Source organism: Blastomyces dermatitidis (genome assembly GCF_000003525.1).
Source record: "Blastomyces dermatitidis ER-3 genomic scaffold supercont1.15, whole genome shotgun sequence".
NCBI classification, from domain to species: Eukaryota; Fungi; Ascomycota; class Eurotiomycetes; order Onygenales; family Ajellomycetaceae; genus Blastomyces; species Blastomyces dermatitidis.
The window spans coordinates 228,581-255,038 of NW_025544788.1; the positions used below are offsets into that span (position 1 = coordinate 228,581).

General features: G+C 47.6%; 9 protein-coding genes across 9 annotated transcripts; 2 read left to right on the forward strand and 7 right to left on the reverse strand.

The window, feature by feature from the left end:
* Nucleotides 1-209: 209 nt before the first annotated feature.
* On the reverse strand, nucleotides 210-2,908 carry BDCG_09317 (C4-dicarboxylate transporter). The gene is made up of 4 exons (XM_045425101.1): nucleotides 1,943-2,908; nucleotides 1,542-1,857; nucleotides 1,063-1,473; nucleotides 210-931 (listed from the first exon to the last, which is right to left on the reverse strand). The coding sequence occupies exons 1-4, from the start codon at nucleotides 2,358-2,360 to the stop codon at nucleotides 586-588; spliced, it is 1,491 nt and encodes a 496-aa protein (XP_045273664.1). The 5' UTR covers nucleotides 2,361-2,908; the 3' UTR covers nucleotides 210-585.
* Nucleotides 2,909-2,935: 27 nt separating this feature from the next.
* Nucleotides 2,936-5,804, reverse strand: BDCG_09318 (Atypical/ABC1/ABC1-C protein kinase). Its single transcript, XM_045425102.1, has 3 exons — nucleotides 4,940-5,804; nucleotides 3,458-4,797; nucleotides 2,936-3,367 (listed from the first exon to the last, which is right to left on the reverse strand). The coding sequence occupies exons 1-3, from the start codon at nucleotides 5,579-5,581 to the stop codon at nucleotides 3,190-3,192; spliced, it is 2,160 nt and encodes a 719-aa protein (XP_045273665.1). The 5' UTR covers nucleotides 5,582-5,804; the 3' UTR covers nucleotides 2,936-3,189.
* Nucleotides 5,805-7,165: 1,361 nt separating this feature from the next.
* BDCG_09319 (uncharacterized protein) lies at nucleotides 7,166-12,016 on the reverse strand (the record flags this gene model as incomplete). Its single annotated transcript, XM_045425103.1, has 3 exons — nucleotides 7,166-7,363; nucleotides 7,502-11,893; nucleotides 11,984-12,016. 3 exons carry the CDS (start codon nucleotides 12,014-12,016, stop codon nucleotides 7,166-7,168), a joined length of 4,623 nt encoding a protein of 1,540 aa, XP_045273666.1.
* A 415-nt stretch (nucleotides 12,017-12,431) lies between these two features.
* BDCG_09320 (uncharacterized protein) lies at nucleotides 12,432-13,954 on the reverse strand (the record flags this gene model as incomplete). Its single annotated transcript, XM_045425104.1, has 2 exons — nucleotides 12,432-13,380; nucleotides 13,458-13,954. 2 exons carry the CDS (start codon nucleotides 13,952-13,954, stop codon nucleotides 12,432-12,434), a joined length of 1,446 nt encoding a protein of 481 aa, XP_045273667.1.
* A 1,497-nt stretch (nucleotides 13,955-15,451) lies between these two features.
* On the reverse strand, nucleotides 15,452-16,714 carry BDCG_09321 (cytochrome c heme-lyase; the record flags this gene model as incomplete). Its single annotated transcript, XM_045425105.1, has 3 exons — nucleotides 15,452-15,701; nucleotides 15,769-16,502; nucleotides 16,601-16,714. 3 exons carry the CDS (start codon nucleotides 16,712-16,714, stop codon nucleotides 15,452-15,454), a joined length of 1,098 nt encoding a protein of 365 aa, XP_045273668.1.
* A 166-nt stretch (nucleotides 16,715-16,880) lies between these two features.
* BDCG_09322 (tachykinin family protein) lies at nucleotides 16,881-22,214 on the reverse strand. The gene is made up of 6 exons (XM_045425106.1): nucleotides 21,952-22,214; nucleotides 20,133-21,834; nucleotides 19,152-19,754; nucleotides 18,707-19,050; nucleotides 18,467-18,597; nucleotides 16,881-18,395 (listed from the first exon to the last, which is right to left on the reverse strand). Exons 2-6 carry the CDS (start codon nucleotides 20,374-20,376, stop codon nucleotides 17,522-17,524), a joined length of 2,196 nt encoding a protein of 731 aa, XP_045273669.1. The 5' UTR covers nucleotides 20,377-21,834; nucleotides 21,952-22,214; the 3' UTR covers nucleotides 16,881-17,521.
* Nucleotides 22,215-22,929: 715 nt separating this feature from the next.
* BDCG_17967 (uncharacterized protein) lies at nucleotides 22,930-23,627 on the forward strand (the record flags this gene model as incomplete). The annotated part of the gene is made up of 2 exons (XM_045427007.1): nucleotides 22,930-23,250; nucleotides 23,388-23,627. The coding sequence occupies exons 1-2, from the start codon at nucleotides 23,149-23,151 to the stop codon at nucleotides 23,625-23,627; spliced, it is 342 nt and encodes a 113-aa protein (XP_045282906.1). The 5' UTR covers nucleotides 22,930-23,148.
* A 17-nt stretch (nucleotides 23,628-23,644) lies between these two features.
* On the forward strand, nucleotides 23,645-23,899 carry BDCG_17968 (uncharacterized protein; the record flags this gene model as incomplete). Its single annotated transcript, XM_045427008.1, has 1 exon — nucleotides 23,645-23,899. One exon carries the CDS (start codon nucleotides 23,645-23,647, stop codon nucleotides 23,897-23,899), a length of 255 nt encoding a protein of 84 aa, XP_045282907.1.
* A 1,458-nt stretch (nucleotides 23,900-25,357) lies between these two features.
* Nucleotides 25,358-25,982, reverse strand: BDCG_09324 (uncharacterized protein; the record flags this gene model as incomplete). The annotated part of the gene is made up of 1 exon (XM_045425107.1): nucleotides 25,358-25,982. Exon 1 carries the CDS (start codon nucleotides 25,913-25,915, stop codon nucleotides 25,358-25,360), a length of 558 nt encoding a protein of 185 aa, XP_045273670.1. The 5' UTR covers nucleotides 25,916-25,982.
* Between the last annotated feature and the right edge of the window lie 476 nt (nucleotides 25,983-26,458).

Sequence of the window (26,458 nt, forward strand, 5' to 3'; positions counted from 1 at the left end):
TTAACCGCTTTATTGAGTGCTTTTTGGAGTTCGTTGAGTGTTATCCTCTAACAATAAGCTAGGGCATGTGACCTGACATTTTACCTACACTGTGAAAAAAGCCATTTGACACATTTGTCACTATAGGCCATGTTCGGTGGTTGGTTAAGGCTGGGATTCCGATTTCTGGGTGGGAGTATGAGGCTGAGACGGGGAAGGCGAGGATGATTGTTTAGGGGTATGATCTGGCATTTGTTTTTTTGACGTGATGAAGCCAATTTCTATTTAAATTTTGCATATTCTATATTCCCCGATGCCGATGCTAAATGTTGTGATGGATTATATCTTTGGTTGTATTTGCATCGCAATTTTTCCCTCCGCCTGTTTTGTCTCCATATATTCAACAGAAGATCATAAAAAATACACACACATATGTATATATAACTAACCAAGAAGGCAGGTCAAGAGAAAGCAACAAAGTAAATCAAGGTCGTAAGGGGGTATCACAGAATCAGATAATCTACTTCAAAAAAGCCTCAAAAAAGAAAATATTCCAACCAAAACTTGCCAACCTCCTCTCAGTCCCAACAATTGACTACCAGTAACTCACCCACTCACCATTGGCGGCACAGCAGGTTGAATCTCCCTAATCTTAAATCCACCCTCATCCTTATCCTCTCCCTTCCGCGGCCACAAAATATGGCGCAACACCACTGCCCGGACCATCATGGCCGTGACAAAACAATAAATCATCAGTAGCAACACGGTCATCACACAGCCTGCGATCTCGATCTCCGGACATTCGAATGCCTTGCCGATGGCGAAGGTGGCTGTCACCAGCGCCGTGTTGGGGAAGACGAATGAGTACCAGGTCATGGAGAAGATCATGCGACCGCGGCTGACGGCTGACCAATGGCCGAAGGTAGCGATGATGAAGAAGAAGATAGCGAGACTGGCGATTTATTATCCTGTTAGCGTTTTCCTTACGCGCGGAATCGACCGGAGGGGTGGGTGGGCAGTTGTTGGGAACCAATGTGCATGAATAAAAATAAAAAATATAAAGATACTACAAAAAGGACATACCCCCAAAGCCACAACGCGGCAAAATTCGCCACGAACCGAATAACCATTGCCGCCAATGGGCCATCACCCATGAAATGCGGCGGGAACGCCCGTTCCGCATTGCTCGCCATGCCCACCAAGCCAGCAACCGTGAACGCGCTCGGCCCCACGGAGACAAACATACCCGGCCGCAGGTTTTCTTTGGGCAGCTTCTGCGTCATCAGCCTGTATATGAATGCTGAGTACACTGTCAATGAGACGAGGAAGCCGACGCCCTGGATGGTTGTGCCGCCGACTATGATGTGGAGAGCCCGTCTCTGGGATAATGTGCCGCTTAAAACGGCGGCGTGTGATCCGATGATCAGCATCGGGTACGCGGGAAATATCCATATGGGTGTCATTTGGGCGATTGTGAAGGTTTGTGTTGACCATCTAGAAAATCACCCCGAGTCAATGGATTATTCGGTTGATAAATTTTGAATTTGTGATAAGGTACGCACATGGTCAGGTATATGCCGGCGGAAAACATCACGGCCAGAGTAGCGTTGAACCAGAATAGGATCCAGGTAGTCGTATCCAGCCATTCACCAGTTCTTGGAGGGCCATATTGTGAGATGTTGATGAGAATGGTTCCGAACGAGACGATCGCCGCAGGAACGAATAGAGACTCCGTGGGATGCATGAAGGATGCTTTGAATGTATATGGGTAATGATAGAACCGCGTGAGAAGCAGGCCCCAGATGCAGCAGTACAAGACAATATTGATGAGCATTATTACGATGCCTATTTTATCCAGGCCGGGGAAGCGGTATGGAACTAGTTGACCGTTTAGCATTCAATCAGGAGGGTAAATAGAAAATAAGACATAGAAAAATAGTCAATATAAATCGATATAACATACTAAAATATACCACATTTGCCAACCCCCCAGTCGCCATCGTAAGCGTGAAAAAAGCCCATGTAAAATGTCGAATTCTTTCTTTCCAGGACAGCTCCAGTAACGAAGAAACATCGTCATCGAAACTATTGAAGCCGTTGGCCCCGTTGTCCGACTTAACCTCATTAAGTTCTGTCCCAGCGGCCGTGGCATCGTGTGCGGCGCTGTTTCTCGAAGTATTGGTCCGTTGGGATGCGCGGGAGCGAAGCCGTTCAAGGACGGGAGAAACGGGAATGTCTGACTGCGATGTTGGGACGCAGAGCAATTGCTCTGGGAATGGGAATTCGGAGTCGACTTCCTCGACATCCTCGATTGTAGGCGTGCGATATCCATCATCGCCCGGTCGGCGGAGGTGCCGTGGAATTGAATTCGGCGACAGCATCACCCGCTCGCAAGGGGCGGGGCATGTATGCGCGCTCGCACTCGTTTAGGGGGAAGGTTTGAACGACAGCTGAACGGCAGATATGTTTATACAAGATTAAGAGCCTGTATGGGAAGGGTTTACTAATGTTGTGTCGTTCATTATAACTTTAGCGATCAAGATAGGTACATATCCCTATTGTTAAAACCAGTCTGATATTGATAGGATAGCAAGTCAAAGAAGAGCTGAAAATTGGGCGGAAGCACGGATTGAAATATACATCTGACATCAACGGCAGCAAAAGAAAAGAAAAACAGAAAAGAAAGAAGAGAAGGGATATAAAAATGATATCTGAAGAGGGGTAGCCGAATACTTTCCTTTCCCCCGCCATTTTTATCTGGTCAGAACGGCGCAAACCCGGTTTGCTTCGACATTTTTTCGGATCCTCAATGGAATAGTTATCCAGAAAGTTGGGGAGCGAATAGGAATCTCAAACCAGGTAAGTAAGTTAGTTTGAATCCCAGCCTTAACTCACAAGATTGCCACAGCGGGCGTTCCATATTTAGCTGATTAAGCGGGACGGACGGGGTAAAGGATGGCTAGCGACGAATAATATCATGGTGGGTTTTTAGTTAAATATAAACTTAATGATATGTCGATAGGTATATAGACAAATATATACATTATACATATATTCCACAATAAAATGGAAATAGTATATAAAATAACAAAAAGGAAAAAAAAGGGAACCACCTCGTCTAATTAACCAAACCCAAACCCGACGACGTACCCCGCCGGCTCTATCATATCCAATTAATTACCTGGTGAATGAGATACAACATTCACGCCTTTATATATTTGGCGAGAGCAGATCGTACTTCACGCACTTCTCGACGCTCTCAATGCTCGCCTGCAGCAGTGTCCGCGCCTCAAGCCCAACCCATACCTTCAGCATTGACGTGTCGCCTTCCCGCACGGATTTGAGTAATGTCGTGCCTGATCCAAGTTGGCGGAGGATGGGAAGTGCACTACCGATCCAAGTCAGAATGTTTTTGTATAGAACATAGTTGAGAAAAGAAAATTGAAACCGAAAAAAAAAAAAAAAAAAAAGAGCGAACCTCTTAAACAAATCCAATTCGGGATCCATGCTCCGCCCAATACCCTCCAGCAGAAGTATGGATATGACGACATTGACAAAATCTCCCTCAAGCCGCACGTGGTGTGCGCGCACCATATACAACACCTGGCTCAGTACATCGCCAATCTTAACATTGCCCAGTGCAAACGTTCGCCCCTTCACCGCCAACACGAGGTGTTGCATCTTCAATGCAAAGATCTCCGGGTCGATTACTGCGTCCGGCTGTCGGCACCGTTCCACCATTAGCTGGCCAGATTTGTATCCGTCAAACTCAGCCACCGCACGGAACAGGTCGAGGAAGTTCCGGCGGTTGTGGCCGTTGAGTTGTGTGACGAGGCCTGTGTCAATGAATATGAGCTGCGGCCGATAGCCTTCCTTGTCGATCTCAGAGAGAACAGCCTTCCACTTCTCCGGGTCCCCTTGGTGAGGCCGGAGACGGTCAAGGACAGATTCGGTTTCGTCGACTTGGGTTATTTCCCTCGCAACTGTGCTTGGTTGATACGTCTTGAAAGAAAGATCGAGTTGACCAGGTTTGTAGAAGCGGACCATGATATTCCCTGGGTGGAGATCAGCATGGACGAAATTATCGATGAGAAGCATGTGTAAGAAGGCGTCGAGGCCCTCACGGGCGATTTCCTGCTGATACACCCCTCCCCCGCTCTCGAGAAATGTAGACAACGGGATCCCCTGGGCGAATTCCTCAACTAGTACCTCCCTGGTTGTATACTCAGTATACGGATATGGGAACGAAGTCGTTGTCCGCGACTTAAAGTGGTTACGGAAAATCTGGAGGTTTGCAGCTTCAATCCGCATATCTAGCTGGAGTCGCATCATGTTTCCAAACTGCTTCACCTCATCGGGAAATGAAAACCACTCCATTGTGGGAATTGCATTGATCAGATGTGCAAAAAAGGCCATGATCCGGACATCTCGCCGCACAGTTCTCTGCACGCGAGGATGGAGCACCTTGATCGCAACGTACGATGAGGGCACCCGGTGCGGGCTACTCTTAACCAGTGTATCCACATTCTTCCTCAACTTGGCCCGCAGATTCTGTGGTTGATCGTCCCGGACTAGTTTATCTTGTACACAAAGATCCGGACGCAGCTTTGCTTTGTATACTTGTGCAATAGCCCCAACCCCGAGAGGCTTCTCGTCAAATTCTTCGAAGATGTCTTCAAAAGGCATGTTGAAAGCTTTGCTTATAATCCTCTTCGTAGCATGTAATGAGTGGGCCGGGGCATCAGAATGCAATGAAGACATCTCCGCGCACAGCTCCGGAGGGAATATATCAGACCGCGATGCCGCCCATTGACCTAGCTATTACATTAAAACCCAATACTATTAGCGAATTCCATCCACCCCTAATACTATCAAACTATACATTCGCGTCCCCATCCAGAGTTTAAAAAAGAAAAGAAAAAAAAAAAAAAAAGACCAAATAAAAGAAGAGACCGCATACCTTAATAAACGCCGCCCCAGCCCTCTCCATCCCTCTAACCAAAAACGCATACCACCAAAGCGTCCCGCTCCTCTCCCCATCCCGACTCTTCACCCGCCCACCAATCCAAATAACCGGCACCGTCGCAATCACCGGCACAAATATGACAATGAGATGCAAAAGCCGCATCGCCGTCGCCACGGGCTCCGCCACATACCGATCCACGAATATATATACACTCCAGCAAAACCGGACGATCACGTGCAAGTCGTCCGGAATCACGCGCAGGGCTTCCTCACGCGATGCGGCGAGCATCTCACTCTCAGCAGTCGTGGTGTCGTCCTCTATGCCGTTCTCAGCCAGCTGGAGGAAGGCAGCTGGGGTTAGAGTAGCGGCAATGAGGAGGGCTGTTGTGCGGGGGTAGGCATCGGGCGGGCGACGAGGGGGAGGTGGAGGCGGAGGGAAGCGGTAGTTCCGCCATTGAAACTTGTAGTGCTCAAGGAATTTCCCGCCATGATGCTGGCGGGATAATTGGCGTATGATGTATCTAGAACCGGGTAAGGTTATGGTAGAGGAGCAGAGGCGCGGATAGGTTGCGGAGGACGGCGGTATTTGTGGTAGAGGTGCAGGACGGAGACGACCAAGCCAAAGGGCCGTTCTCATGATATCGCGGATAAACGGGGATTTCGTTTGGAGATGGTCATTAGCTCGTCCTGCTCAATATATGGCTATGGCTGAGTGACTGTTGCTGCTGTTTCATGATTCTGTCGATTGCCTGAATATTGGCGGCGGAAGTTGGTTGGTTTGGCCAGACGTCATATTTAGTCCATGTGAAGCTAAAATAAATTAGTTATTTAACTGAAGTGGTTAAGTTAGTTAACTTTAGTTATTTAACTACTGGTGTACCAGACTATCAACAAACCAGCCTGCATATTATACTCCGTATTTAACTTATTTAACATGAATACCCCCTGTCTACCCCTTTTCTGACACGGTAAATATAAAACTTCCACAATAACCAAGCAGCCGCACACATTTGCTCAAACTTCAGGCCCTCAACACACACAATAGTCCACACAACCGGCAATGATTAAGAGAAAACGGAGAGCGCTCGATTTCAGTCAGTGACACGAGAGTCTGACAATGCGGATAGAATTATGGACATCTAGCGAAGCGCACCTCACCCAGACGCATCAGTGATTCCAATTCCATTTATCGCCGTCAACTCGAGCTATGGTGCGGTCATATTCATAGGATCTGTTGTTATACCCACTAAGCCACTAGTTTGCTGCGTAGCGACGCTGGCACCAAGCAAGAGGAACCCCAGCACATCCATTATCACCAGAGCCCCGGAGGAGAGTCGGGAAATCGGGCGGCTCAGGAGCGTGATGGCCCAACATGCCTACATCATCAACCACATTACATTCCTGTGTAAACTATGCCGTAACATATAAATATGAGGAAACTAACCGCAGTATATGTTGCTGGATAGCTGGTGATGGACTCTGGTGAGATGGCAGGAAAATCACAATTACAATAAAGGAGGCTGCCCGTATGGTAGCTTGCGCGAAAGCAGAAGCCTGAGGGTATTGAGAATGTCTGTGACCTGCCATGCTGGTCCTGGTGAGACTACAGAAAAACCAAGTTAGTTGCCTCAGAAAGAATTATTCCTCCTATTCTTGAAAAGCTGACAGGTGATCCTCTTACGCCTCCGATAGACAGCCAACATGTCAGCTAGCTTGGCATCAAGGGTAGAAGATTGCCTGGGAGCAAGGTTGTGATTTGAATGTTATCTCATTTCTCTGTCATTGGAGCTCGGCTAGAGGGGAGTCATCAGATATGAGAGTGAGACGCAACATATAAAATTGTACAAAAGAAATATATATAAAAAAAAGTTATGCACATGGACCTCAAAACCAAGACCAATCGCCATCCATTTCGATCTATTATTCATATATATGCCATGAAAAATAAAAACCCCAACCAGTCAAAGTAGCCAGGCATTCTATAGTACACGCTCTATCGTACATTAGACATAAGCAGAATGCTCATTATAAAAATACAGCTCTCATCTACCGACGGAATAGTGGACAAGAGAACACCAATATTAACACATGAAATAGCATTTTATGCCAAAAATGCATAGAGGAGCGACCCCGGGCCGGGAATATGGGAATGAGAAGCTAGAATAGCGGTCCGTGTCGGCGAGCGAAGTTAGGAATGTGTCCTGCGAGAACGGAAGTTATGCTAGTCGATGCTTTGTAGTGGCGGAAGTGTACTCGATTCAGAGTGGGAGAGCAAATCAATCAACTTGGCAATGAACATTTCGCGAACCGGATCGGCACTGGCATGATATGTTCTCGGTATCACACGATGTTTTTGCTTACCCGACCGTCGAGTTTTGGCGTCGATAATAGACATCTCTTGGAATGCGGAGGAGAGAAACTGCCAATGAGAAAGATGGGAAATTAGCTTATAACCAGGTTTTTCGCTGAGGAAAAGGGCCGAAATCGAACGGAATCAAGAACGGATCTTAAAAAATAAATTAAAATAAAAAAGGGAAGCGGAAATACAGAAACATACGTGATCCAACAACTGCTTGTATTTCAACAGAATTCCCGCCGCAGTTTCTGGGTCCTCGTGGCCGCCCTCCTCAACCTCGACGTTGAACGGTAGCCAGCCATCCATGTGCAATATCCTCCCTTCGCTTTGAATCTTCTCGCCAAACAGGAGAGCCATCAATGGCGTGATACGCGAGGTTGGATACATTAGTTTACCCTCGTTAGAAATAATGAATCGGGAAAATGTCATCAGCGAGCCTAATGTCACTCCCGAATGTTGGAGATTATAATTGGCACTGTCAGGGCTTATAGATAGGATATCATGACGCTTGGATTGCCATCGGTTCCAGACAGGGCCATTTAAAACGCAAGTGTTTGGATATAGTCCACCAGCAATGATTGCTTTGACGAGGGCAACGTTGGATGAGTTCGTATTCAGTCCTCTGCCGCCAAAGGGGTCGTCGGTAATCTCGAACGGGTCACGTTGGTAGGGTATTAACCCATTGTCCGAGAGAATTCCCACGGTCTTCTGAGTACTGGTTAGAAACTGCTTGAAACCTGAGAACCGGATAGAATTTTTCTGACAATAATCCAGTGCCGCCTCATTTCCCTCCCCTCTTAAAATACCGAGGAAGGTTCTGAAGGTATTAATCTCCGCGATGTGATCACTGCCACTCTTCTGACCAGACATCTTCAGCTGTCCGATTCCGTCAGCGAAGAACGATTGCGGTTGTAACAGAATGTCGGTGATGAGTATGGGTTCCAAACAACGGAATATTATCCCCAACATAATCAGTTTACCGCGCTTTGGATGGATTGGCAGCGTGCTAACAAGACGGCCCAGAGGTGTCAAATTGCCGTCATTGTCCATGGCTCCCATGCTCTGGAGACTGGACAAGGCGGCATCCACGGAGGAAAGCAAAGGGGGTTCGGGAGCACTGAGAAGAAATCGCCTGACATCGTCGCTCAATCCTGCTGCCTTAACCCGCAGGCAGACCGTCTGGAGATCGGTTCGACGCAATTCAGGAACTGCCGCCTTTCGCAATGCCTCATATCTAGTTTCCGTGAATAATGCGTAATAATGGCCATTCCGTACTAGGCCCGCGTGAGCAGCTCTTGCGTCTGAAGTTGATTTGCTAGCCCAGCGAGCGCTAGGCTTTGACCACAATTGTTCCGGGTAATATACTGGTTGGTTAACCAGGCCAACATCCACGACATGTTTCACGCCCAGCGGAGCAGTCGATGCTTCGTCAACGTCCTCGCAGAGTATAATTTTGCGGCAACCGGGAGGCACAGTTTGGGAGATCTCGGGGTTTACCGTGTCACGAAAGTAGAGTATTTTATATTTCGACCGGTCCCTGAAATTGACCTTGAGTGGACGATCGTGCAGCAGTTTCTCTGCGACGTTTCTCATATTGTTATGTCCAGGTAGGAATACTAAGATTGGGCCTTTATTGCTGGTCTTAGCGATATGCGCGATGATGAAGGCAACCAACCCAACGGGGACTGGAGGGGCAATTTCGTCGAAAGCAACCCTCCAGTTATCTCCCCGCGGATTTGATTCAATCTTGTCACCTGAATCCATGGAGCACATGTTTTCGGGTTCACGGATTTTGGTGGCCTCTTCAGCAACGAACGTTTCTTCATTGGACAAAAACTCTTGTGTCCTTCTGTCAGCGAAAAAGGGTTCCAGTTCATGCGGAGTATACTTTTCCTTTAAGGTTTGCACCATATCGTCAAGAAAGTGATGTTTAACGACATGATCTTGGTCGCGAATATGTAGTAAGGGCCACTTTGTTTGGCCGCCGGAGTAGTCAGATTCAAACTCAAGGTACCTTCCTAGAAGGGACGTATCGATTTCGGGGCTAGAACTCATTAAAGCAACTTGGGGAACAGATTCGTCTGTCTCCAAACGAGCCATCATTTCCCTTTTGAGTACGGTTAGGAGTAAATCCGTGTCAAGATCCCGTTCATGTAAATCATCGATAATCAGATGGGAAATGTTCCCTAGCACTTCATTAGGCGCATGTTGAAGCAGAAGCAGTAGAACCTCTGTTGTACTATACGTAATACTGCCCTTCAGCAGCGGTGCTCTGCAAATCGACATAGTATGATACCCGACGGTATCACCAACAGTTCTAGCTCGTTCTTTAGCAACCTCGGACGCACGGGAGATCGCACCACTATCGGAACGCTGGGCGATGAGAACGTTACAATCGGGGCCCTCGTCATGCTGGATCGCGTCATCAAGTAGTATTTGTGGTATTTGAGTAGATATACAAGACAGAGGTGATCCCGTCACAATACTGAAGATATGTCTGTTGATAAGTTCAAGGACTTCATTGCGATACGAAAAAATGGGCAGTTGCTTCATTTTCCCTCGGTCCATTTTCATTAGTTTCTCTAGGTTGCTTTTCAGTCCTTTCGATTGTTCCAGAGTTGCCTCTGGGTCCATAGGGGACCTGATTCGCTTCCGAAACTGGTCCACGGGTGCTAAATCAACGCCTGGATCTCCTGTTATTTCTGGGAGACCTGCCTCCTCTGTCCGGCTGAGGCTGTCATGAATGGAGGCTAAACACTGTTGTCCCAAAGGGAGGGACACTGGGTGGATATGAAGAGCAGGAGTTTCCGTGAGATTTGCCAATCCTTTCAGAAACAATGGCAATGTTTCCGGGTGATTCCGTTGAATCTCAACAGCGATAACAAGGTTAGCAATCCGACAAATATCTCCAGTGCCAAAGTCTGAAATTGGGCTGCAAAGCTCCACTTTAGACAACACAGGCGTTGCAGTTTGTTTGATCCCGCGGGACTCGAGAGCGGATCTAGCAGGGATGATTATGATATAGGCTTCGAGTCCGAGAGTTTTGTGGGCGAATGCTACAAACTCCGTCGAATTTTTGGTGCTAAGCGCCCGAAAATGAGAGGAAATTTCATCACTGTCTCCCAGGCGTTTTAGATATTCGTCGGCTTTGAGCATAAACCATCTGTTAGCACTTGCGTACGCGATGCTCGCATCGTCATTGATCCCAACCGCTTTAATCTGATGCTGATGGAGTGAAATTGTAACTGTTTTTTCAGTATCATGGCCAGTCGACACCAAGGGATAAAGTAGAAACCTCGCGGCATAATTGAACGCATCTTCCTGGTTGACTCCCATAAGCAACACACCCCTCTCCTGCTCCTTCTCCCTCTTCTCCTCCTTCTCCACGTCCATCTTTATCTTCGCCTTTCTCTCCATCCTTGCCATCCGTTTCTCTTTGTATTTCTCTCTCCGTCTCTCCCTCCTTTCCGCCCGTCTTCTCGCCCTCTCTTTCGTCTTCTCAATCTCCTCCTCACTATCTTTCTTTCTCCCTAGGTCTATTTCTCTCCCCGCCTTGCTCTCCATCTTTGCCTTCCGTTTCTCCCTCTGTTTCTCCCTCAGTATTGCCCTCCTTTCCTTCCGGTTTTTGGGCCCCCCTTTCTTCTTCTCAATCTCCCTCTTTTCCTTCCGGCTTTTGGCCCCCTCTTTCTTCTCCTCAATATCCTCCTCACCATCTTTCTCCCTTTCCAGGTCTATCTTTCTCTCCGTCTTGCTCTCCGTCCTTGCCATCCGTTCCTCACTCTGTTTCTCCTTCCTTTCGTCCTGCATTTTGGTCCCCTCTTTCTTCTTCTCAATCTCCTCCTCACCATCTTTCTCGCCCCCCTTCTCGTCCCCCTTCTCACCATTACTCGCAACCTCCACCTGCTGGGCCTCCCACTCCCTTCTCAACTGCCCCCAACTAACCCGGTTCCGCAACAAGTCCGCTCTATATTCCGTCCACTCCTTCTCTTTATCCACCCACGCCATCCTCGTCCCCCGGAGTGTGCGTACGTCATTAGGCATAACCTGCGACGCCCGCCCCGCTTCCAGCGCCTGCTTGACCTTTTTCTCCGTCTCCTCCACAATCTCATGATACTTCGCCCTCAACTCCTTAGAGCTCTTCTGGAACATTATACACTGTTTCTTCATGCGGAGAGACTCCTTCTTTTTCCAAACACACAACTTGTGCCATTCCTCGTGTGAGGTTATTATGGACGTGAGAGGTTTGCCCCTCCCAGACGCTTCCCGCAATTCGTTGAATTTGGAGGAATAATCTTCTATATGCGGAGTTTGCTCAGGATCCCCTGGGCGCGCTGCAGGACGAATACAACTCTTAATTTTCTGGATATGTAGACGTGTTACAAGGGAGGCAAGCGGTGGCCGTTTAGGCGTCGCTGGGGCGGGAAGTTTTCTCTTGTCAGGGGACGCATGATCGCCCTCTGCGGCATGAGCCGTTGAATTGAGCCGTCTACATATCGATGGCGGCGGGAATTTCTTCGCTACTGCCACACCTGAGCGACAATAGTGGTATCCCAGGAGGCGCCGTCCAACGGGAGAGCGGGAATAGAGGACGGGCTATATTTATGGCCGCAGAGGGGAAGAGGTTAGTTAACGAAAGGCACACAGACATCCTATGGCGATTCGGTAGTCAGATAGATAGCACACCTCGGGGCATCTCCGCAGAAGCGCGCTCACCATAACGCTACCTCCGAAATGTAGTATCAATCAATCATCAAACTTCCGCATTGCGAGAGGCATTCATTAAGGGAGATATATTACTTGGATATATAATATTCACCGAAAAGGAGAGAAGGTTAAGAATAATACGTGAGAATAAACAGCGAGAGAAGAAAAAGGAATGAAAGCAGAATCACATCCAAAGTAGTAAAGAGGGAAATTTTTAACGATCAACTTGGGTCAAAGCTTCCAGAGGTTAAGCCGCGCTAGTGACAAAACCGGAGCGGGAGATCTTATCTTATCTGATCCTCCAAAACCCCTCCGATGCTATTCTACAATCCGCACGCTTGACAAATACAATAGAAGAAGAAAAGGAGTCGAATCAAGTCTACAAAGAAAGGGGGAAAAGGGAAATGAAATGATAGGAAAAGATTATTCACAGGCCCCTCTCATCCACATCCGGATCCGCACCACCAAGATATCTCCACAACCGGCTGAGGTCACGAACAGTCATTCCAGCTCCATCATTCTTATCGTCATCCTCATCATCACCATCACCAGGATCTTCCGCGCAAAACCCACCGCCCGTGCCCACTGATATAACCTCACCCCCGTTCTCACCTACCGCAGCAGACGACTCAAAACCGCCCGTTTTATCTGCCGCCACAGTAGCATAATAAGCCTCCCGATCCCGACACGTACACTCGTCAACACTAACCACCTGATCTAGGAATCCCGTAGGCGCACCCGGCCGATTATGTCCAGGTGGTAGCAGCCGCGTATCCAGCGGAAATATATTATCCAGATAATGCTGATTGAACATATGACCGGTCACGCCGTTCCGGATAAACACTTTACCACTATACCGCGTCTTGGCTGAGCGGACGTTGTACATAACACCCCATCGCGGAACGATGTCCTCCCCGTTAACGTAGTGCTCAATATACCTGATGACTCCTTTTGAGCGACGGCGGCGCGTGGGTGAGCTCACGCTAGGGCCAGAAGGGGAAATGGGAATGGAAGTGGTCTGGATGGCGCGCATGGGGTTGTTGAAATGTGCGGCAGCGGAGCCGAAGGTGTAGACTTCGAGTTTGGCCATGTTCTCGGCGGAGAGGATAGTGAATAGGAGGTCTAGGGCCATGGAGACTATAATGCCGCCCTGTGAATGGGCGATTAGGACTACTTTGTGTACTGTTGGGTCTGTCAGGCAGTGTTTGAGATGGTCGTAAGTATAGCGTATACTGTAGGTGTTGTAGGCGAACGAGCGTTGGAAGATGCATTCGATGATATCCCAGACGAGGCCATTGGTAGGGTTGTGGATTCCAGTGATCGCGCGGCCAAAGGTTCGGGAGAGACGGGCGCAGTTATTGGCGAGGCCGCGATTTCTAAGGGATTTTATGAATAGTTTAGAAATACTCTACCGCGCCAGAATTAATGAAAAGGTGGTAAAAATCGGACATACCCAACCATCACCCCATTCACAAAAATCCACTTCTCACCCTTCCTACCATTTACACTATCCCCAATCCCCTCCTCATCTCCTTCTTCAACCCCAACCCGCGACTCCACCATCATTGGCCCCTGAATCGGCGCGCAAATCGCCCATACCAACCCAATCGTCCCCCAGAAAACCGCCGTGCCCATCCATCCAGGCGACAACGTCACCGCCACCAAAACCAGACAGCCTAAAAGCGTTTCGAAAATGGTGACGAAGGTCAATGTAGCTAGGTACCAGATGTTCTGGGGGCTGAGGGAGAGTTCGTTGGTTGGGTCGTTGGTGGCGAACGGGGAAAAGAGGTTCGGGAGAAGGTAGAGAACAGAAAAGAGGGTGCGAAGATCCCGCCAGGCGAGGGCGAGAGGGTTTTGCCGGGCGCGGGGAGGCGAGGTGTAGACTTGATCGTCTCGTTGTGGGGGCACGTAACAGACCGTCCCTATATCCGGTGGTGTTGCTGGGCTCATTGGGCGGGATATCTATAGAACGACTAAGAGCAACAGGAAAGTAGAGAATATGGGCAGAGTAGATGGAAGTACGGCGGCTCTTTTTTTTAGTTCTCTTTTTCTTGCTCCGCTCCAGCGGAACTTTCCGTGGAAGGAGCAAAATAGAGATTTCAAAGGATACAAGGAGCAGCCCAGCAGGAGTTTGCGTAGAGTAGAGAGCTGAACGGAGGTTCTTTTAAAATCAATAGAGAGAGGATATTCATAAAGATAGAGAGTTGAAGAGAAAGACGGAATATCCGGGGCGTGGTATCCTCAGTAATTCGCGGGAAGATGCTGAAGCCGACAAACTACTGCAGTTCCTGGCACCTTTCTTTCCTTCATGACTCACGCCATGTCGCATATACACAGATATATATGTATAAGTTATATATAGAGAGAGAGCCTTGCAACTTTTGGAGGTCTCAAGGTGATCCAACCCAGCCAACTCTCACAGGTCCGGGTGAGTAAATAGAAAAGTCACCAGAGGAAATAACAGGGAACAAAGGCTGTTTGTAGAGACATTGCAATGTAACCACAACCCAGCCACCATCACCACCATCACCACCACCACTACCACCAGCCAGAGTCGCATCCAGCATCCAGAGCAGGATACACTTTGTGAGCTGGACTGGTCGAGGCTGAGCGGATGTAGTTGTCTGGTCACAAGCACAGAGCTGGGGTTTGGGATGGATGAGAAACGAGAAGCAATGACAAATGTGTCGGAATCTGGTAACTAACTATTGTGGTTGTTCGCGTCAGCTGGTCACTGTATGAAATGTTCTCAGCGCATCCCCCGTTGTAAAATCTCGAACATAGGAATAGAACAGGGCCGTTGGGAGACAATTCTGGAGATGTTTTGTGTCAGCGTGTGATAGGACGACCTGGGAATGTAGTATCACATGATTCGATTCTCTCAGTATAGTTGTATTTGTGACATGGCGGGCTGCATATATAGTTCAAGACTAGACTTACTCACTTGACTATACAGAAGATTTTCCCCCAACGAAGGATAAAAATAATAAGAGATCAGAAAGGCAAAGAAAGACGGGGAGTTGAGTATGACCTGCGTTATTAGCGCACCACATAGAGAACATGCTTGAGAAAATGGAGGAAAAAACAAAGGCCGGATAAGAACTCCTGCCCATCCAATATGTAAATGCATCCGTAGTCGCTCATGAGCCTGTTCACGGGTTACAAAAAGGGGAAAGAGAAGAAATGAAAAATAAAAAAGAGTGTACAATGTAGCGTGACTAGAAGGAAGGGAAAAAAAAGGGGGGGAGAGAACATGAAAAGCAGCAAAGAGCACGGGAAACAATAATAAAAATATAAAATCGGATCCACCAGCGTAAATAGCTCCTGTGGAGGTAGTTAGTGTGCACATCACATCCACCTCCTAAGATTATACCCAATATAAAAATCTGAATTGAAAAAAGTCGTACAGCTCCAAACCCAAACCAGCCGGAAGAAACAAACAAAAAACTATTTCGTCCCCCCCACCCTCGCAGCTCCACCACTAGCTCTCCACCAAACATCGCCGCCCCATCTCATCATCCGCTCAACCGCTGCTGTGGGTGTATCGACCGCAGGCCGGATATCAAGATAAAACACCGGCTCACCGTCCGGCCCCGGAGGCCCGGAGTAGTAGTCAATCACGTAGCGCACTTCTTTGGGTCCTGAGGGTGTCTGGCGTTGGACGTACCAGTCATGTCGGTCGAAGGGGGGCGCTGTTCTATTTTTTTTGTTAGCTTGTGTATATGAGATAGTGAAATGGAAAGGGGGGTCCAGGCGCAACCCACCCAAACTTAGCCGGATAAACCCAACCCAGCGCCTGCAAAATGCTCGCCTTGGGCGTCCACTCCTGCGGCCTGCCCTGAAATCTCACCAGGCGCGGCTCAGGCAGCCGACCACCAGCATCATCCACACCACCAGGACTACTCTCCCTCCACTTCTCCCTCTCCATCTCCTCCCGATGCACCTCCTCCCACAACCCCAGCTCCCCCTTCTTGCACCGCTGCCACCCCTTCCACAGCCCGCCCGCAAACGTACGTTCCCACCCCACAATCTCCTCCCACGCGCCCTCGTTGAGGAAATTGTGAACCGCAACCATCGCCTCGACGGCGTCCTGCGGTGTGTCCGAGTAGCCCTTGCGCAGCAGCGCGTTGTACATCTGCTGCGGGGAGGGGTATTCCCATCTGCTGCCGCCGCCGTCGGTGTTGTCGTCGGCGCGCGGGATGGAGGAGATCTCGCGCTCGACGGGGAGGTCGACGGTTTGGTTTGGCGCGCGGGTCTGCGGGATGGAGGTGAACATGTAGTTTAGGGGGTTGAGTTTGGAGAGGGTTGATTGTGATTCAGATGTGGTGGGGTCAGGGGTTGCGGCGGCGGCGGCGGTGGGCTGTTGCGGGGTAGGCAATGAAGAAGGGGCTACGTAGAAGGGGGAATCCTTTGAGCGGATGGGACAGGCTGAAGATGGTTGTTCTGTGTCATTCTTGCTCTGGCCTGGAAGGGTGCGGATGGGACAACCGGATTGGGACTATGCGCGGGCAGCAGGAAAAGTGGGGAGGGTCTGATTAGCCGATTTTGTTCAAGACAATTGGTATTTAAGGATTTTTCATTGGGATGCATGGTTACCGCCTGGGTGTTATCCGATCGTGGTAATCCAAGTCTCTGCCGCTCTGCACCTTGCGTGTATTCGTTGGCGGTTGGAGATGGCCCCGAGGGTTTGGAAGCCCAGAACCAGCCCATGTTTATTATTTGTTGTGATTTATTTGTATTTTCAGAATGGCAGATATATATAATTTTCGTGGAGGGGTATATTCTGTCGTTGGTGGAAAGCAGACACGGATTGCAGGCGATACTCAATTGAGGTTGTAGTTTAACTATGTATGATGAAATATTGTTTTGGGAACAGAAAGAAAGTTTTTTTTAACTTTTTTTTTTTGCAGCAAAGAAATCCAGCGATGATGACGCTCACGTGATGGCGCACTAATCAACCAATCATATCTACATATATAATCTGTACTCTGTACTCCTATGAGAATAAACCAGTTAAATACAAAAATTAATAATGAAATACCAGCAGCTCAGTATTACGTCTCTACCCATAGAGTATTATTTCCCAAAAAGGCTCAAAAAATGAAAATAAAATCAAATAAACCGCCCAAAGTAAACTCCATCGCAACCCAATCCAATCCCAAAAAACATGAGTGAAGTATAGACTCCCTACGAACAATAAGCAGGCCAAACCCAAACTCGCTGACCAAAGAGCCGAACATAAATAAGGATACAAAAATAAGTATAACTACACCAAGAAGAGGGAAATTATAAAACAAAAACGGAAACAGAAAGAAAGAAACAAACCAAAATCCCAAAGTCGAACTCCCCCTTTTCCTTTTCCCTTCTTCGCCGTCTTTTTCTTTTTTGCCCATCTGCCGCCCAAAAGAATATACCAGAATTAAAATCCAAATCCAGACCGAAACGAAAACGAAAGCGGTATATAATAATACACTCAGCCATATATCCCTTTATTCTGACCTCTTGGCCATACCTCCCTTACGCCACCTCCACAACAGCAGGCCCTCGCACAACCTCCTCCCAAATACCTCGAAACACCTTGCCCTGCAACTCAGAAATATACAAATACCCTTTCAACACCTCCTCAACCGCCTTCCACCCATCGTCCCCATTCCCATTGCCATTGCCATTACTACTACCAACATACACGTGCTCCCCACCCCACCCAGTCCCAGTCCCAGTCCCAAGGACAGGCCGAATCCACCCCCTAACCGCCGCAACATCCCTCAACCGCTCTAGAAACCACGGCTTCGTCTTCTGGGCCCTCGAGCCGCGCGCACCCAGGAACGCCGCCCAGGCGACCAGGTCGAGCCACGCGCTTGGTAAACTGGGGAACATGGACGTAGGGAACCTGCTGACAGCCACGCTGAGGTGGCGTGTAAGGGCGCAACCGAGACCGGAGGAGGGCGGGGAGACGATGAAGAAGTGGTTTATGTGGCAGATGGCGGCGACCCGGGCGATGGCTTCGAGGGGTTGGAGTGGTGGTTCTGAGGTTATGGAGGTTACGGAAGTGGGGGGAGTTTTCTGGCCGAGCCGGTACGGGTACTCTAGTAATTCGTATTGCATCTCGTGGCTTTTGTAAACGAATATTTCGTTCTCGACGGTGGAGAAGTTTGCTGGGTGCTGGGCGCTGGCGTGTTCGAAGAAGAGGATCTCGCGGAGGCCCCTGAGGGCGTTTCGAAGTGGTGTGGAGAGAGCTTCGTTGGTGCAGAGGGCCATACCGGTGTTGGATAGTTGGGAGGTGGGTGGTGGGAGTATCCGTCCTGCGGTCTCCGGTGGGATTGGTTGTAAGTCCCATGTTAACGGGAAAAGGGGGCGTGACATGAGTGCAGAAGCGGACATGATATCGCATCTATGGGAATGTTTAGAAGGGGGTTGAATCTAACATGAGTTAATCTATTTTGAGAAGGGCAGGTAACCTACGTTAATATGTTAGAGAGCACGCGCATCCCCTCTCCTTGGAATGAGGAACCGAAAACACCTCCGCGCAAGTCAACCATCTTTTTCAATCCCTTGATATGAATTCTGGCTTCGTCGAAATCGCCAATAGTCAACTAGAGTATGTTTGCGATGATCAGCATATTTGCACAACTAAATGTATTCATAAAAGCATAAAAGACCAATCATAGCAAAGACGGACAAAGAAAGAAGTATAAAACCTACCGCACAAGACGTCAAACTAACAACAATATCAAAGGCCGAATCCGACAGCGACAGCTTCGGATCATTTATTTTCCTATTCATTTCATCAATACACCGAGCCTTCATCATGTAATAGTCCGGCTCGAACAGCTTGTCATTTTCAGAACCAGCTCTAGCCGCGATAGACAAGGGGTCCGGATTCTTCCCTTGCAAGACAGCTCGATGCGCGGCGCACAGACTCATGTAGCCGAAGAAAGGCCCTGCTTCAGAGATTGTCGCGTTGATAATTAGGGCCATGCGTTTTTTGCTGTCATGGGGCTGTTTTGTTTCCGCGGGGAAGGTCATGGGAATTAGGACAGCGGAGACTTTTTCAATATATGATCAGCTTAATTCCGATGGGATATAGGTATAATATTTTTGTTAAAAAATACAAGCGAAAAATAAAACAAAATAGAAGGTTACCTACAGTATTTTATCAGTCCGTCTATTATGGTATTGGTAGGCGGACTTGAGCCCGGGAGGGTGCCGAAGGGGTCAAAAGCCCAGGTAGGGGAATCCGTCCACAGATTGGGGAAGTAAGGTGAATCTGAATCATCCTTACCCGGCACGACGGCGGCGCCATCTCCAGACGGTGATCCGCCGGTCATCCATAAATCCGAAATCGAGGTCGGACTTAGGCTCATCGTTGTCGTATCTGATATACTGTTGTTGTCAATATCCCTTGTCGTATCCGCGTCGCTAACGCTAGCACGGGCGCTGGCATTGGCACTTGCGCTCGCACTGGGAGTGCTTTTCCGCTGGTTCTTTGCAGTGGATGCGGCGGTCTGGGTATCAGTCTTATTTTTACTGGCAGTTGGCGACGAGCTCTTCTCTTTAGCAGCACCACGCTTGGATGTCCGCTTTAGACCGAGTAGTCTCTCTCTGCGCCGCACGTCGCGCATAACATGGGACCTGATCGCCTTGCGGGCGTTTGCGTCCTTGATCCGTTTCGAGGCGAGATCGTCATCGTGGTCGATGAAGGTGAAAGATGGGGCGTCTGACGGGATTGATGATTTGGATGATTTTGGAGCTAATTGCATTTGACAGCGGCGCAAGATGAGATACGGTTAGCATACCAACTGGTTGTTCTTGCGCATAATGAAACGTTGCACAATCTGGGGTATAATTATAGAACAAATGGGGGGAACAAAAACTCAATCCAGGCGCACTGGGGTAGGATGAATGGGGTATATATTGGTAACCGCCATTCCTCCGCAGTTTCTATAGACTATGGAAAGGAAAACGGATACAACAACGGCAGAGAGTAGTATAGCATCCAAAAACGTGGGCTATAAAAAATTGGAATACTACAACAAACTCCCTGGGATAGCCTCTGACTGGCAGTATCATAGAAGCAATGAGGCAGGGACACGGAAAGTTATATAGCAGACTAAAAGAAAACGCGCACCTTGAGCGGGCTTAGCAGGGGAGTTGGACAATGTCGTCCGTCCCTTCGCCTGTATCTGTCTAGGTTGCTGCTGTTGCTGCTGCAGCTGCAGCTGTATATGTGGTAGCTGTGGTGGCTGGTGCTGGTGTCCGTGGTTGTGGCTGTGGTTGTGGTTGTGGTGGATATTGTTTTGCTGTTGCGGCGGTGGTGGTGGTGGTGGCGGAAGGATCTGCGCCGTCTGCTCCCAACGTATGTGGTTCGCCATGGTTTAACTGGTATGTGTAGTGCGAGTGACTCCGTTGTTCTCCTCCAAGACTAGCAGCCTCTTAAATCTATAGCGTAGCAGCCGTGGAAGAGAGGTGTGGATCGCAGGTTCATCCCTGGCATATCGTGGCAAGCGGCGGAGGTGGAGGCGGCGGGCGGCGGGCGGCGGGCGGCGGGGAGCTCTCCGTCAACAGAAGAACCGGACCGGGCGCGCGCGGAATATTGCAGGACGGGGGAGACGGCGTGATAATAGCTGCGGAATCAGGCGGGGATAAGTAATAATAGCGAATAAAAGATATGGTGGTGGAATAGATGTGGGGGAACGTTTGGTAGCGGAATCCGGGGAAGAGGACGGGAGGTGGTTGTGTGGAGATATATATATCACGGGAGCGAGATATTTTGAGTTCGGTTTGGTGGACGCAGGAAAGTCAAAAAACAGACGAAAAAGAAAGAAGAGGAAAAAGAAGATGAGAGGAAACCAGACAAGAGCAAAAAAGGCAAAAGCTTCCGCAGATGGAGGCGGAGGTTTTCTTATTATGGTTATATTTAATTCTTCTAGGATAAATAGAGTGTATCTCATATCGTCGTCGTTAGGGATTTGCTCTTGTATGTATGTGGTCAACTAACTATCTATCTACAGCTTAGCTCGTTCGAAGCTCCGCAAACACCAATCAGCAGCCGAGACATCAAGTCCCAAGGGCGGGCTCTAGCTGCATTCCTGTCCAGAGAAGTATCCCGCCCCGCCCCGCCCCGCCCCCGAAGATCCGATAACATGGCCCAAAGCAATCCAGATGTAGGTCCCTACATCCATCTACCATACACGATTGTGACATAGTTAATTTTATTTGTCTTCAATATTAAACAATTCTTCAATCGTCACCTCATTCCCCCACAGATCTCGGTCCCACGGCGCCCCCGTCGAGTAAATCTACACTCGAAATATCCATGCACTCTAAAAGAGATATAAGATATATACATACATGGCTACAGGATTGAGTGTGCTGCAGTTAGCCTCTCCGGAACTCAGCCATCTTCTGCATCTTGTCCCGTCCCCATCCCATGGGCCTTTTCCATCCCGCGATACAACGGAGGAGTACTATTGGGCCCCCTCTTGAGCCACAACTTGGCGGGCGATCAGGGAGCAAATGGGAGCTTTGAACTCTGTTCTGGCAGCCCACGGCAGCCGATGTGCCGCGCGTGGGCCATCGGTCTTCCGGGCCCTAATAAAAACTACTACCAGGTAGTTAGAGGTATCTTAAACCTTTTGACCCTCCGGGAGCTTGAGATCGTCCATTGTCTGTCCACTGATTGCTGGAAGCAGCTCACTTTTTGGATTTAAAGCCTTCCTGGAGCAGCCAATATGCAAAATAAGGTTTGGGTGCCTCTTTACCTGGCGCTTTCAACATCATCATGATGACGATGATACAACAATAAGAGGTCCCGTAGGGAGGCGGTTAAGCTTCACAACTGGCAGCCGTTAGTTTGAGCTCCGTAGTTTAGACTTTTCGAGGTCGATCGAGGCAGCCCCAGGCGCCAGAACCATCCGGCGGCCGCCGCTTGCCAAGGTCGCTCGCACCTATAAGGTTTATTTAGTGTTTTTGGCCAAAAGCTTTTTCTGGCTTTTAGTACGGATATCGTGATTGGTGCGGAGTCGCCGGTGGCTTCTGAAAGTAAAATGGTATTATTGTTAAAGAGTGGGCCTGCCACCTAGTTACTACTAGGTAACAAAAGTAAAATGGAAGAAGTAATAATGTCCTGCGTTTCAAAGAAAGGTAACTGCTAAAACCTTATGCAAGGAGGCAGCCCGGTTTACACTGTAGTAGTAGATCACTAATGAATAGCAATTAATAACATATATACATATCTAACTGCATCAGTTTGTCGTGTTGAGATCTCTTTCATCCTGAAGACAGAAGAAGTAGCTAAGTAGATGTGTGTTAAAAGATTGAATGCCCTCATCTGGCTCTTCATATTCAATAAAACTCAGCCCTCTTGATCCTACTGTTCATTCTCTAGTGAAACGGCGTGGGTTTCTATATTGCATATTCATGAAAAATGTATGCAGGTCTGGTGATAAGGAACCATTCCTCCATCCATAACTTTATATATTGACAAAAAGAACCAGAAAAGAAAAATTAAAATTAAAATTAAAAATTAAAAAAAATTAAAAAAAAGAAAAATATACGAAAGCCAGGATTCGCTGGTTGTCACTCAACACCTGCTTACACTCAAACATCTGCCATTTCGCCATCACTATGATGAAATATTTTCAATGATATCTCAACAATGCAATTAGATTTTAAGGTGATATATTATATGATGAAAATATATACAGAAAATTACATATAAAAATATACATCTAATTCTGTAGATGTTTGTTTGACTTAATAACTCACTCAGAATGTGAAATCTTGAGTGAAGACAGATTCAGTGAGCAAGCAGTCATTAAATCAGTAAAGATTGTAATATTATCAGATTTCTCTGACACTGAATTCATGAACATTCAGACAGAGCTCTGAAAATGTGATTTAGTCACTTTTTACAAAATCAAGAGTCTACTTTTCTGATTAGAAAGATAATTTTTGAATTTTTCAATCTTTTTCTTATTCAACTATGATCTGTACAGCAGCTCATTCTTTCTTCTCTTTTTACTCTTGAGTCTTTTTTACATCTCTAAGCTTCTTTTCAATCTGCTGTTGAGTAGCTCTTGCAGTCTTATTCATATTTTTTTGCTGCTTTGCTGTCTGATGAGCTGTCTTCTGCTTCATTCACCATGACAAATCTATCAAACTGCTTTGATTCCTCAGAGCAGGTGCAGAGTCATGTGTTTATCACATTGAATGTCCATGATGGCAAGTCATATGCTTTAAAGCTGGTACATTGTGTACTTTCTTTTTATTCAAGAGAACTCAAGTTCTGATCTGTTTGTCATTCTTGCTGGTGAGATAATGCTGTTGACATCACAGTTGCGTCACACACTCACTCTAATTGTATACATTTCTACATGTCTAGGCTAGGCACTGGCCATATGAGAATACAGATTTCTCCCTCATGAAGATCAAACAACATGAGAAGATACTGAGGGCTCCTTGCGTTCGTGAAGCCCGCTTTTGCCCGTCTCGACAGTGTTGGCGAGAATGGTACATGGGGCAGGAAAATGCCATGGGTGGATCAAGCTTAATGATAGTCAATTTAAAGAGTTGGGCAACAAGCATCACATATTTTGTCGATGGGCTATCATCAAAGACATGATTCCTCATGAAATCAGCATGAGTGATATCCCCGAAGTACGCCGCAAAATGCAAATAGCTCTGCTGTGGCCTGGAGATGTCAAACCTGAGAATTATCGCGGTTCGGTTATCGTGGATTTGGGCAACACGATCACCTATCCTGGAATCCGCCGTTTCTGGTCGAAGTCAAGACGCAGGGAGAGCTTTGCTAGTATGGATCGGTATTTTACTGACTGGGAACAGTCCCATCGAGACGGAAAACTTATCGAGAAGTATAGGAATACGATTCCTTAAAAAAAACTTGGCTGTCGTAAAGAAGCTGGAGGAGGAGTGGTTGAACAAAAAGCAAGATGAACAAGAAAACAGGGAGGAGTCATTTATACAGGGAGATGGGACACATTGGTGGTTGAAATCTGATATGGAGGTCTAAGTTGTACCGTATCTATAATAATTTCTTCATCAACTGAGAATAACCCAGTGGTCAGTTGTGCATGTTCTTGAAATAGATATTCTTTCAAGCATATTTGGCTTTTCATAGTTCAATGGTGATAGACATTTCACCCCCCCCAAAACGAAAAAAAAAAAAAAAAAAACTTTGAGAACTAAGCTATGGACTATTCGTGAGACCTAGGCGGACAAGAAGAGAAAAAGAATAATGAAACAACAGAACAATAGAATAATAATAGAATAACAGAGCAACAGAAAATGAAAAATGAAAAATGGAATGAAAAGGTTGGCATCAGAACTATTGATCTCCAAAATTCAATGCCGAAAGGAATGCAAACCAGAGTGCCTGCACCTTGTGGTGCCATCACTGAACTGCTAGAGAGATTCTCTCAATGCGACAATCACGGCTTTTTTTTTTTTCTTGCCTTTTCCATTACTGTGGTCACTCTCCCTGCTGCTGCTATTGCTGGTAGATTCAGCCCGAGGTTCGGAGCATTTTACCTCACAGAACTCTGCTTTCCTGTTTATCACATATGGAAGATAAACTTTGCGACTCTTAACACTCAAGGACCTGAACTCCTGTATCACCTCTCATTACTTCCTTTAGTCACATATACGAACATGGCCCCAGATTCGTCGAATTCAAGATGTACTATGTCTTCCATAATCAAATGGCTTCCTCTAGGCGGTGACTGTTCATGGGGGGAAGGTAGCCGAGCTGATGGTGAGGCAATGTAATCTGGCAAGGATTCTAATCGGCTGGGGAGAGGTGATAGCGGACTCGAGAGAGACGAAATGATTCCATCTCGATTCTGTGGAGTGGACGGGCGCTGTGGAGATTGGTATTGCAATATTTCACCAGTGGTTGGTTTGGTGCTGACTACACTCCCAGTGGAGATGTGTTCATACCCCCCTGCTACAGGTCTCCAAGCATGGAGGGGTGGATAGTCATGGCCAATGTCTATATCACGGCCGTCGCCTGATAACAAATGAATTCACCAAAGTGCAAGCTTGACGGTGAGTTTTTTCGGTCCGCTGTTGCTCCATGGGATGCGCTTGAATTCGACAGGTGGAATGTAAATGTCCTTGTTCTGAGGATTGGCGGGAATGCTGGGGTAATCTCATGTCTATTTGCATTTGACTGGATGCTGATGTATGTGAGTCATTTCACTGGTGAGATCTGGATGAAAATTCTTGCTGTGGAGCAAGTTCACGAGGAGATCATTTCATAGTGATACCCGAACCGACCCTTTCCCGCGAAAATCGCATAACCATAACTTCATCCTGGTTAATTATGTACCCATATCATGTCCCCCACTGCGTGTAGCAGTACTTGAGCAATTGTGTAATCGGCCAATAATAGGCTATATAAGTCCGGCTCATCATTGACTTCCATTTCTCTGCAAGCTTCATCTCTCCCAGGCAGTGATTGATATATCCAGTTTCACCTGCTGTTTTCACGGCACCTGCCCAGTCAGGAAATAATGAATTTCTTTCGACACCAGCATCAATATTTGCTCTCCCGCCTCGCGTCATGTCGATGGCATTACTAATGTTCATCTCACTCTGAGCCTTTGCCAGGCCAACGCTGACCTGGGGGACTATATAGCGAGTCATCAGATGCTCAAAGGTGTCTTCATTCCAAATTTCACGTTCAAGCGTGGTTAGGTCTGGGGAACACTTGGGAAGGTATGATCTCGGTTTGCGTAAAATATCGCCATAACAGGCTAGAAGAGTGTCCAACGTGAAATCATCCCAGTCCGAGATGGCAGCCTGATCAGTTGGTAGGCCCTGTGAAGCATTGTCGCTGTTGAGTTCTGGATTTGGCTCAGTAAGATATTCGAGGAGAGTGCGAGAAGTCATTGTCCTTAAGGTTACTTACGGCACTTTTGAAAATCCGACAGGCGAAAGAGCTTCGTCGGGACAGATAACTGAAGTGAAAACCTTAGATTCCCTCGTGATAGGGATGTTGAGAAAAATCGTGATGGGAGAACAGCAGGAATCGATCAAAGTCGCGCTGGAGGATTTTCTATTCAGGAAAGAACAATTGGCTTAGAGATGGCGTTGAAAGTGCAGGTATTTTGCAGGGGAATAGGTTGAAAATAGGTTGAAAATGGTGTGTTAAACAAATCTCAAATGTGATGACAACATGAATTTTAAGAGTACAGCGAGTGAGACTGTCGATGGGAATAGACACCTATTTATGCGCAATCTCTTGCTTCTCAGAAAAGGTGTAGGCCTGGTATATCTTCTCATGGTGAGCCACTGACATCCTTAGAGCCAGTGCTATTCAGCCTATTCTTGCCGCTGGCTGGTTCCCATTGAGATGAGAGAGATTGGAGGTGAGAACCTCCGTCCATCTCATTACACTCAATGCGGAAAAGAAATCGTCGTTGGCTCTGGCAT